Source organism: Muntiacus reevesi, chromosome 2 (assembly GCF_963930625.1).
Source record: "Muntiacus reevesi chromosome 2, mMunRee1.1, whole genome shotgun sequence".
In the NCBI taxonomy this organism is placed as follows: Eukaryota; Metazoa; Chordata; class Mammalia; order Artiodactyla; family Cervidae; genus Muntiacus; species Muntiacus reevesi.
The window spans coordinates 192,039,659-192,052,356 of NC_089250.1; the positions used below are offsets into that span (position 1 = coordinate 192,039,659).

Sequence of the window (12,698 nt, forward strand, 5' to 3'; positions counted from 1 at the left end):
ACACATACAGTGCTTCACTTCTTTTACAGCTGAATAATATTCCACTGTATGGATAGACTAGAATTTGCTCGTCCATTCATGTGTTGATGACATCAGGACTGTACCCACCTTTTGGCTGTTGTGACTAGTGCTGCTATGAACATGAGTGTGTATGTGTGTGTTTCAGAGCCCATTTTCACTTCACCTGGAGGTCGGGTTGCTGGGCTGCAACTGTTCTTAACTTAAAAATTTCACGTGATGAGCTTGAGAAAGAACTGCCAAATGTTCTAATTTTGTATCTTGTTGTCTTTTTCTCTGATAAAAAATGATATAGTTCAGAGCCATTGAGTGACTTGCTTGTTTCTGGACTGACTTCTCTCCCCTAAGCTGTTACATTATGAGTTGGAGCATTTTAGGGAAAAATAACCATGTTTTTCTTTTCCAACTTGTTCTTCACAGTCTGCAATGAGTATTTCAGACCTTCTTCACTGGCCTCAAACTGACTTTTCCTTCGTATGCATCTCATTTTGAACAGATGATCTTTCCTCCTCCTTCTTTGAGAAATTAAAAGCCATCATTTGAAAATTTGCTGGATATACCAGACCAAATCTATAAACCCACCTGCAGCCATATGCAATTCTCTGTGCCCTCCTGTCATGATGGAGGAGGTGATATTCTTGTTTCCTCTGAATCCCAACCCCCTTCAGGAAACTTGCTGCCTCTTACTCTCTGTTTTATTCTCGTTCATATTCATTCATTTTCATTCTCTCCCTCCCCAACCCCACCCCCTTTCCCTCTTGCTCTTTATCACTTATAAACCTGTTTAGGTATGTTCCAACCTTAAGTTCCACACCCCTCAAGCCTTCAGCTCTCTCCTACCTTGCTGCGCAACATCATGAAAGCATTTCTGCCATTACTGTCATTCTCACACTCACCCCTCCTTGCTCCCTAACCTCTTCAAGTTCCATTTCCATCCGTCACTCCACAGAGCAGCTCCTCCGTGTATTGCAGCAGCAGCAGCATTGGGCCCAACTGGTCCTGAGCCCTTCTGGAAACACTTCTACACACACTCTCCAGGCTCCTCCTCTTCCTTGGGGATCTTCTGCTTGTGTCCTTTTTTGACTTTCACCCCCATCCGACCTATAAAAGTGGGCTGTAAGTTGGATTTCCTAGGAGCTTGCTCCTGGGCTTGGTTGTTGCTTCCTCTTTGTATATTCTCTACCGTGGCAAACTCCCATGGCTTCAAATACCACATAAGTGACAACATCCAAATTTTAGTCTTCTGCCAAGACCTACCTTCTGAAATTTGGAACCGTGGAACCAGTTGTCACTTTGCCATCTCCACTTCTAACTCAGCATATCCAAGACTGAGCTCCCTAAATGGCCCTCATGTGTTCTTTATCTCAGTTAATGATCTACCCAGGTTCTTAAGCCAGAATCCCAGGCACCATCTTTATTTTTTTTCCTTCAAACACAACATCCAGTCCTTTACCACATAGTGTTGATTTTGCTCTAAGTATGTATCAAATCTCTCCATTACATCTCTCAGCTGTGTTGGAGTTGAAGAAAAAAAAATGGGAAGCCTTATGCTTACTAGGTTTCTATCCTGGAATATGAGAAAAATTCCACTAGATTTATAAATCAGTGTATGGTTTACAAGAGAAAACTTAACCAGTTCATCTGACACCCACTGTAAACTCTGCAGTCAGTCAAAAACCAGCCCCATGACCCTCACTAATTCTTTTGATCACTCTTGTTCCCTTACTGTTCACTAGTTATATCAAATTTTACTGTTACTTTGGCATGACATTGTTGGTAGTTGTGGCTAAGAGTAAGTGATCTTTGTTTCTGAATTTAAAAATTACTTTACGGCCTGATGATGTATACTGTGGGGAAACGATGAACAGAAAGAAAGGTCCCCTTTTATCTTGTAAATGGGGAAATAGATTGGTGCAACCATTTGGATTGCAAAGTGACTCTATCAAAATTTCAGATGTGTGTATTTGTATTTAAGTGTTTATACACAAGCACAAACATAAGGAATGCCACAAAGTGAAAATAATCGTTGCAGCACTGTTAATAATAGCAAGAAATCTGGGAACTTCAGAGTATAAAATTGATACATCCATATGTTAGCTATAGCCAGTAAGAAGAATGACCTAGATTCCATGTTTTTGTTTTGTTTTGTTTTTTAAGTAAATAATCAAACTATGTGAATGGCATGATCCCATCCCATTTATTTCCTTTGCATAGTCTATATTTAACATTGTCAGAATATTCACAAAACACTCTCTAGAACCATAGAAATTTAACAGTGGTTACCTTTGTGGAGGAGGCCTGGAGGTCTCTGGTAGGATGGACTGGCTTTCACTTTTTTTTTTAATTGAAGTATAGTTGACTTACAGTGTTGTGTTAGTTTCAGGTGTATCACAAAGTGATTTATATTTTTAGATTATTTCCCATTAAAAGTTATTACAAGATATTGAATGTAGTTCCCTGTGCTATACAGTAAATCTTTATTGCTTATGTGTTTCTTATAGTTGTTTGTGTTCTGTTAATCTTATATATATACCACATCGTCTTAAATCAGTCCTCTTGACTGTCAGTTGGGTTGTTTCCATGTCTTGGCTGTTGTAAATAGTAAGCACTGGAGTCCATGGATCTTTTTGAAATAGTGTTTTCATTTTTTCTGGGTACATATGCAGGACTGGGATTGCTGGATCATATGGTAACTCTGTTTTTGGCTTTTTAAGGAACCTCCATACTGTTTTCCATAGCAACTGCACCAATTTACATTCTCATAAACAGTGTTTAAGGGTTCCCTTATACCCTCTCCAACATTTATTATTTGTAAATTTTTTGATGATGGTGTGAGGTCATTGTGGTTTTGATTTTTATTTCTCTAATAATTAGCAGTATTGAACCTCTTTTTCATGTACCTCTTGGCCATCTGTATATCTTCTTTGAAGAAATGTCTATTTAGGTCTTCTGCCCATTTTCTGATTTGGGGTGTTTGATTTTTTTTTTTTTTAATTGAGCTACAGTATGATCTGTTGTATATTTTGGGTATTGTCAGTAGCATCATTTGCAAATACTTTCTGCCAGTGCAATAGATTGGATTTTCATTTTGTTTATGATTTCCTTTGCTGTGAAAAAGCTCTTGTTTCTTTTGCCTACAGAGACTGATCTGAGAAAATATCTTTTACTTTTTTTAATGCCCTTTTTTATGTGCATGTGTCACTTTTAATAGAAATATTCTTACAAAACATGAATTTTTAAATAGAGAAATTATTGGTACATGTATTGATACATTTCTGAGTCCCAGGCTTAGAAGGAAAGCATTCAAGATATGACTGCTTACTCTGGGACTACAAAATACCCGTTCACAGTAAAGCACTAAAAATATGGGAATCTTTACAGAACTAACCCCATGGACTGTAGCCCGCCAGGCTCCTCTGTCCATGGGATTTCCCAGGCAAGAACACTGGAGTGGGTTGCCATTTCCTCCTCCAGGGTCTTGTTTAGGGGCCAGTTAATCCCTCCTGTATCTAAGTTCAAAAGATAATATGAAGATGTTGATTTTTCTAAATAGTTTTGTTATTCTAGGGCCAGGCAACTAAATACATTTAACAATGTTTTGCCAAAGTCCAACTGCTTCATTCTCTTAACTACTCAAACATCTTGAAAAATAATTTAAAAAAACTGGAACCAGGGTCTGTTTTTTTACCTAATATTATCTTCAGAGTCAATACATAGTCAATACTAGAATATTCTTTAGTTTCCCATCTTTGCTTTTGCCATTGATTTACCTAGCCTTCATTTGACTGGCTCAGGGTTTGACTGTGTTTTTTCTCCCCTTATAATTCTGCAGTTTATTCTGTCCTGTGTCTTGTAATTAAATAACATACATCGAATCTTCTCTCTGCCTTGCAGACAAACACTCATCTCCCCCAACACCTACTCGTCCCACCCTCCTTCATACCCCGTAACTGAAACTAGCTGTTTATAAAGAATTTCTAAGACCATGGCTGCCTGCTATACTGCTTCCCAGAAAGTGTCATTTTTGCCTTGTTTTTGTAATATACAGTCCTCAGATGTCCCCTTGCAAGTCCCCTGGCTAAAAACTGTGCTTTGTTTTGGCTCATTCAACTCATGGTAAACTGCTTTATGTTGTTTATGCTGCTAATGCTGCTAATATGGGTTTTTTTCTTTAGAGTGAAAAGGAACTTTAATTACATCATATTGTGGAAACATTTCAAATATTCTATTTATAGAAACAAAAGAGAATAGACATATTCATCTTGGTTCAGAAAGCAGCTAAACATTTGAAGGGGGTATAAATATTATATGAAAGACATTATTCTAAGGGGTTTTTTTGTTTTTTGTTTTTTTTTTAAATATTGGAAACTAATCCTAAAGTCTTGTTCTAGAAGCACTTTAATCCATTTAAGATGCAGGAGAAAGGAACTAAAAGAGGATGCTTTTTACTATCTGAGCTATTTCTGATGGTGAAGAATGACATTTCCTCTTCGCTATTAGATAAGCTACCTTTCATTTTTCAGAATGGTGGTTAAAATAAAATTTTTACTTGTATATAAAAAAGAGCAAGTTCAAAACATTTATGTTGGGACTTCCATGGTGGTCCAGTGGTTGAGAATCCACCTTTCAACGCAGGGAGTGCAGGTGCCATCCCTGGCCAGAGAACTGAGATCCCATATGCCATTAGGCAGTAAAGCCCACCAGCAGCAGCAAAGACCCAGCACAGCTAAAATAAACAAGCAAAAACCACATATGTTGGCACAGTCTTGTTTTTTTCTGTTGTAACAAGGAATAACACCAAGAATTTTCAAAATTATATTCATTTTTCTCTTTGTTGAAATGTAGTAGGAAACCATGAATGTTAACCTTAAGAGGTAATAACCCACATCATCTTGGAAAAATTCAAAAATTAATTAGAAAATTTTTCTCTAAATGCAGCAGATATAAAGTAGTCTATATTCATGTTTTCACATGTCTACTATAATTTCAAAGATGATGGTTTGCATACAAATTAGTCCTTACGTTATGGCTATGCCTTATATGGACCACATAAGGACATTCCTCCTTTTAGGAATTAAGGAAATAAGGAATAAACTTTTTTTTTTTTTTTGGCCGTCTCCACAAGGGGCACTTTATTCTGGCGGGGGCGGCCGGCCCGTCACAGGCTGAACCAGCCCAGGAATAAACTTTATACACAAAATTATCCACCATAGCATTAGATATAGGAGTTGCAAAAATTGGACACAACCTAAGTGATCAATAATAGGGATATATTTAATAAAGTATGCATATCCACCCTCATTCCAAGATGCCATTTGCCTAAAAATATGTATCATGTTTGACACATTTGTCTCACTAGTATGATGCATTGTTTGTTTGGTTTAAATCAAACAAGGGGGCTGTTGATGTTTTCTTTACCCTTTCTATTTTACTCCTTTCTTTGAAGACTCCCTCAGGAGGAAGGAAAAATACTACTGCTGGGGACTCTCCAACAGACATGGACCACCATGTTCCAGAAGTGTCAGCCTTTGAACTAGAGATTGTTCTGACCCTTTTCTCTTCTCAGTATTCTTTCCTTGGCATTCTGCCTCTTGAATATGACCACCTTGATTTCAGACAAGCATTAGCTTTGACATTCACAAAAGAATGTCAGAGTATGCAGACATTTGGGTGCTTTCAGATCCACATGTCATCTCCCTGGTTATATTTGTTCCTAGTGAAGTACAGTGGGAACATACTATTCTCAATAAACTGTAAGTTATCAGGGCAAAGATCTTCGTGTTAGAGTATAATTGATTCAGAGAATTGCAAAACATTCTAATTGAGAACCATGTGCATATATTTTTTGACTCATTAATTTTTCTTTACTGTATGTGATAGAATCTTATCTCAATTGCTTCAGCACTAAAGGAGATGTCAGTGAAGTTTTGTGGTCCTATGGCCCCCGAAAGAAGCAGATAAAAATTTTTTTTTCGATATTGAGTAAAGGATGACATTCGTATTTAGCAATGAATATGAAAATAAAAGCCGTTTTACAGTCAGGTCTCCTTTTGAAGTATATCTAAGAGTGGGCTCTGCTCTGCAGTTAGACCAAGCAAAAAGCAAGGCTGTGACGTGAGGGCCTCAGGTCCCGCAGGCCAGGCCTCGGGTTAACTAGAAGTTGGAACCATTATGGGCATTGCATTTGAGCCTGGTCCAAACCAGCCTCATCACACACTTGCTAAAAAAAAAAACAACACAAAACTGTCTTCTTTCCCTATGATTTAAGAAATACACACAGGTAATTTTTTTCTTTTTTTGCATATTGACAGCCCTAAAGCGTGCCCTTAGTAAGCCTAACCTTGGTTTTCATCCATGGTCTGAAATAAAAATTAAACATGGAAACTTAAAATTGAATGTAGGCTAAACCAAGGAAAATGTTTTTCGTAGTTACTTCATTTGTTACTCTTTTTTGAAATCAGTTCACTTTCCAGATAGAAACACAGAGATGCTATGAAAGGAATCTGCTTGAGAAATCTAGGGGGAAAATATATATTTTATTAAGTTTGGCCAACAGAATTTCCCCATTTTGTGATAGGTACCTTGTTTTCTACAAGTTGAGTGATTCATTTACTCTCTTAATTAAAATGATTAGGTATCAGTTGATTTACGGCTTTCTTAGAACTTCTAGAATGAGATACAGTGTTATGTTTGTACACAGATTATTAAACTTTAAGGTCTTAATTCAGAAATTTTCCCTTGGGTCATTAGTAGTATCTCATAGGTCTCATTTTTATTATGAAGTTGGCCTTTAAAGCTATTGAAGATTTATTCCAGATGGAATAAGTTCCTCCAGATACATTAATCTTTCCTTAAAATACATCTTTGCTATTAACTTATTTTTTAAAAAGCTAAGGAATCTTACTAATAAGACAATGTATAAGCCAACTATTTTTGTTTATTTGCTAAGTATGATGTGATTTTATTTATTAAAAAATACTTATTAGCTTTAATTATTAACTTAAAATTATTAACTGACTAAGCAAAAAATATGCTGAGAGAACTTCAGAGTTCACCCAACAGGCAGAAATCATAAACGGGTTTTTTTTTTTTTTTTTTTGACAGGTTGAATGGTAGTATCCCTATTCAGTTATGAAATAGAAGATTAATTAAGCTTAATTATATCTCCTCTGGACTTTACAGTTGCATGTAAACTTCAATGGTGATTATTTCCTTTTTACAGTGCTCCAGCTGAGGCTGCAACAAAGGAGGACGAGAGAACAACTAGTGGACCAGGGCATCATGCCACGTAAGATGGACGCGTCCTTGTCATTTCTAATGTGATATAACAACATGGGCATGTCTAAGAAGAAGCTGCATCACACTCTACTTTCGGTGTTATCCATTTAATCCATATACAGTTATTCATTGAATTTACAAGGATAAATCAGGCATCAGCATTGCTGATGGAATCATTTAAAGTACATTCTGGAAACCAGATGCAACTTAAAAAATGAACTTGGATTTTATATGATCAAAAAGCACCTTTAAATTTCTGTAATTAGGCTAATACCAGTTCTTCAATTCAAATTCCAGCCCTAGTTTTAAAATAACTGAAATAATCACGCTAGATCTAAGTGACTCCAAAGATACTTGCAAAAGTAGCATAATAAATTAATTCAAAACCTTATTTATTTAATTCAAATTAATTATCTTTGCTAGATGATGGTCTGTATAATTATGCATCTCAGTTCAGTTCGGTTCAGTCTCTCAGTCGTGTCCGACTCTTTTCGACCCCATGAACCGCAGCACACCAGGCCTCCCTGTCTATCACTAACTCCCAGAGCCTACCCAAACGCATGTCCATCAAGTCGGTGATGCCATCCAACCATCTCATCCTCTGTCATCCCCTTCTCCTCCTGCCCCCAATCCCTCCCAGCATCAGGGTCTTTTCAAATGAGTCAGCTCTTCGCACAGGTGGCCAAAGTATTGGAGTTTCAGCTTCAGCATCAGTCCCTCCAACGATCACCCAGGACTGATCTCCTTTAGGATGGACTGATTGGATCTCCTTGCAGTCCAAGGGACTCTCGAGTCTTCTCCAACACCACAGTTCAAAAGCATCAATTCTTCGGTGCTCAGCTTTCTTTATAGTCCAACTCTCACATCCATACATGACCACTGGAAAAACCATAGCCTTGACTAGACGGACCTTTGTTGATAAAGTAATGTCTCTGCTTTTTAATATGCTGTCTAGGTTGGTCATAACTTTCCTTCCAAGGAGTAAGCATCTTTTAATTTGCATCTCAATTACAGGACTAATAAACATCCTATTTATAATTAATAAAATCTTTCTTGCCCAAGTAAAGATATTTTGCCAAGTAGCTTTAAGTTTCATCCCTTCATTTTTCAGTTGATTAATTTTAGAATATTTGTCCAAGGTGATTCTTTCCCTTTAATCACCAAACACAGCCCCGCCTATCAACAGAAAATCAGATTAAAGATTTACTGAGCATGGCCCTGCCCATCAGAACAAGACCCAGTTTCCCTCTCAGTCAGTCTCTCCCATCAGGAAGCTTCCATAAGCCTCTTATCCTTATCCATCAGAGGGCAGACAGAATGAAACCTACAATCACAGAAAACTAATCAAACTGATCACATGGACCACAGCCTTGTCTGACTCAATGAAACTATGAGCCATGATGTGTAGGGCCACCCAAGATGGACGGGTCATGGTGGAGAGTTCTGGCAAAACGTGGTCTGGCAAACCACTTCAGTATTCTTGCCTTGAGACCCCCGTGAACAGTATAAAAGGCAAAAAAATAGGACACTGAAAGATGAACTCCCCAGGTCGGTAGGTGCCCAATATGCTACTGGAGAACAGTGGAGAAATAACTCCAGAAAGAATGAAGAGATGGAGCCAAAGCAAAAATAACACCCAGTTGTGGATGTGACTGGTGATGGAAGTAAAGTCCTATGCTGTAAAGAGTAACATTGTATAGGAACCTGGAATGATAGGTCCATGAATCAAAGTAAATTGGAAGTGATCAAACAAGAGATGGCAAGACTGAACATTGACATTTTAGGAATCAGTGAACTAACATATAGCATAGACTAGAATGCGTGAATTTAACTCAGATGACCATTATATCTACTACTGTGGGCAAGAATCCCTTAGAAGAAATGGAGCGGCCCTTATAGTCAACAAGAGTCCAAAATGCAGTACTTGGATGCAATCTCAAAAATGACAGAATGATCTGTTTTCATTTCCAAGGCAAACCATTCAGTATTGCAGTAATCCAAGTCTATGCCCCAACCAGTAATGCTGAAAAAGCTCAAGTTGAATGGTTCTATGAAGACCTACAAGACTTTCTAGAACTAATACCCAAAAAAGATGTCCTTTTCATTGTAGGCAATTGGAATGCAGAAGTAGGAAGTCAGGAGATACCTAGAGTAACAGGCAAATTTGGCCTTGGAGTACAAAATGAAGCAGGGCAAAGACTAACAGAGTTTTGCCAAGAGAACGCACTGGTCAAAGCAAACACCACTCTTCCAACAACACAAGAGAGGACTCTACACATGGACATCACCAGATGGTCAATACCGAAATCAGATTGATTATATTCTTCGAAGCCAAAGATGGAGAAGCTCTATACAGTCAGCAAAAACAAGACTGGACGCTGACTATGGCACAGATCATGAACTTCTTATTGCCAAATTCAGGCTTAAATTGAAGAAAGTAGGGAGACCACTAGACTATTCAGGTATGACCTAAATCAAATCCCTTATGATTAACAGATTCAAGGGATTAGATCTGATAGAGTACCTGAAGAACTATGGACAGAGGTTCGTGATATTGTACAGGAGGCAGTGATCAAGACCATCCCCAAGAAAAAGAAATGCAAAAAGGCAAAATGGTTGTCTGAGGAGGCCTTACAAATAGCTGAGAAAAGAAGAGAAGCGAAAGGCAAAGCAGAAAAGGAAAGTTATACCCATTTGAATGCAGAGTTCCAAAGAACAGTAAGGAGAGATAAGAAAGCCTGCCTTAGTGATCAATGCAAAGAAATAGAGGGAAACAACAGAATGGGAAAGACTAGAGATCTTTTCAAGAAAATTAGAGATACCAAGAAAACATTTCATGCAAAGATGGGCTCAGTAAAGGACACAAATAGTATGGACCTAACAAAAACAGAAGATATTAAGAGGTGGCAAGAATACACGGAAGAACTGTGCAAAAAAGATCTTCATGACCCAGATAACCACGATGTTGTGATCACTCACCTAGAGCCAGACATACTGTAATGCAAAGTCAAGTGGGCCTTAGGAAGCATCACTACGAACAAAGCTGGTGGAGGTGATGGAATTCCAGCTGAGCTATTTCAAATCCTAAGAGATGATGCTGTGAAAGTGTTGCACTCAATAGGCCAGCAAATTTGGAAAACTCAGCAGTGGCCACAGGACTGGAATAGGTCAGTTTTCATTCTAGTTCCAAAGAAAGGCAATGCCAAAGAATGTTCAAACTACTGCACAGTTGCACTCATCTCACTCGCTAGCAAAGTAATGCTCAAAATTCTCCAAGCCAGGCTTCAACAGTATGTGAACTGTGAGCTTCCAGATGTTCAGACTAGATTTAGAAAAGCCAGATGAACCAGAGATCAAATTGTCAACATCAGTTGGATCATCAAAAAAGTAAGAAAGTTCCAGAAAACCATCTACTTCTGATTTATTGTTTACACCAAAGCCTTTGACTGTGTGGATCACAACAAACTTTGTAAAATTCTTAAAGAGATGGGACTACCAGACCATCTTACCTGCCTCCTGAGAAATCTGTATGCAAGTCAAGAAGCAACAGAACTGGATATGGAACAACAGACAGGTTCCAAATCAGGAAAGGAGTACGTCAAGGCTGTATATTATCACCCTGCTTATTTAACTTATATGCAGAGTACATCATGCGAAATGTTGGGCTGAATGAAACACAAGCTAGAATCAAGGATTGCCAGGAGAAATATCAATAACCTCAGTTATGCAGATGATACCACCCTTATGGCAGAAAGCAAAGAAGAACTAAAGAGCCGCTTGATGAAAGTGAAAGAGAAGAGTGAAAAAGTTGGCTTAAAACTCAACATTCAAAAATCGAAGATCAAGGCATCCGGGTCCCATCACTTCATGGCAAATAGATAGGGAAACAATGCAAACAGTGAGAGACTTCATTTTCTTGGGCTCCAAAAATACTGCAGATGGTGACTGCAGCCATGAAATTAAAAGTCACTTGCCCCTTGGAAGAAAAGCTATGACAAACCTAGACAGCATATTCAAAAGCAGAGACATTACTTTGCCAACAAAGATCCGTCTAGTCAAGGCTATGGTTTATCCAGTGGTCATGTATGGATGTGAGAGTTGGACTATAAAGAAAGTTGAGCGCCGAAAAATTGATGCTTTTGAACTGTGATGTTGAAGAAGACTCTTGAGAGTCCCTTGGACTGCAAGGAGATCCAACTAGTCCATCCTAAAAGAAATCAGTCCTGAATATTCATTGGAAGGACTGATTCTGAAGATGAAACTCCAATATTTGGCTACCTGATGGGAAGAACTGACTCGTTGGAAAAGACCTTGATGCTGGGAAGGATTGAAGGCAGGAGGAGAAGGGGATGACAGAGGATGAGATGGTTGGATGGCATCACCCTCTCTATATAGGGACATGCGTTTGGGTAGACTGTGGGAGTTGGTGATGTACAGGGATCCCTGGCGTGCTGCAGTCCGTGGGGTTGCAAAGAGTGGGACACGACTGAGTGACTCAAATGAACTGACGTAATCACCGAATTTGGAGGTGATTTTATATTTTAGAGGAGAAGAGTGGTTTTTTTGTATAGGCTGTTAGGATTGTTTGGGAGCCTTAGTCTAAAAATGGGTATTCTCTAAGAAGTAATTCATTTGGCTTAAAGAAACTAGAAAGAAATTAACAGAATGCACTTAACGCTTTCCAGTCTTCACAATCATTGCTGTTGGCTTTTTCTGGTTTGTGATAAAGGTTACATGGATTTTTCTGTGCGATAAGATGTCCTTCCCAGTGAAAACTTTTTTTTCTAAAGTGAAAATGAAAGTTGCTGAGTCATGTCTGACTCTTTGTGACCCCGTGGACTATACAGTCCACAGAATGCTCCAGGCCAGAATACTGAAGTGGATAGCCGTTCCCTTCTCCAGGGGATCTTCTCAACCCTGGGTTTGAACACCGGGTCTCCCTCATTGCTGGCACATTCTTTACTGTCTGAGCCACCAGAGAAGCCCAAGAATACTGGAGTGGGTAGCCTATTCCCTTCTCCAGTGGATCTTCCTGACCCAAGAATGTAACCGGGGTCTCCTTTTTTTCTGAACTACTACTAATTATCTACGTGTTTTAAATCTCGTGTTGTGGTAAAGCCAGGTATCAGAAGCTGGTTTGATAGGGCCTTCTCTGGTGGTCCAGTGGTTAAGAATCCACCTGCCAGTGTTCGGGACATGAGTGTGATCCTTGGTCCAGGAAGATCTCACAAGCTGTGGGGCAACTGAGCCCGTGCTCTAGAGCCCTTGAGCTGCAGCAAGAGAAGCCACAGCAATGAGAAACCTGAGCACTGCAACGAAGAGTAGCCCCCACTCGCTGCAGCTAGAGAAAGCCCATATGCAGCAGTGAAGACTCAGCCCAGCCAAAAATAATTTTTTTTTAA

The 12,698-nt window shown here is 38.8% G+C and overlaps 1 protein-coding gene across 15 annotated transcripts in view; it reads left to right on the forward strand.

Moving 5' to 3' along the window:
• MRTFB (myocardin related transcription factor B) overlaps positions 1-12,698 on the forward strand; it is a 208,143-nt gene that overhangs the window by 145,441 nt on the left and 50,004 nt on the right. For all 15 annotated transcript variants that reach the window (XM_065924362.1, XM_065924354.1, XM_065924356.1 and 12 more), the window contains one exon: positions 7,241-7,306. In XM_065924362.1, coding sequence (XP_065780434.1) covers positions 7,241-7,306 — 66 coding nt within the window. The remainder of the gene's footprint in view (positions 1-7,240; positions 7,307-12,698) is intronic.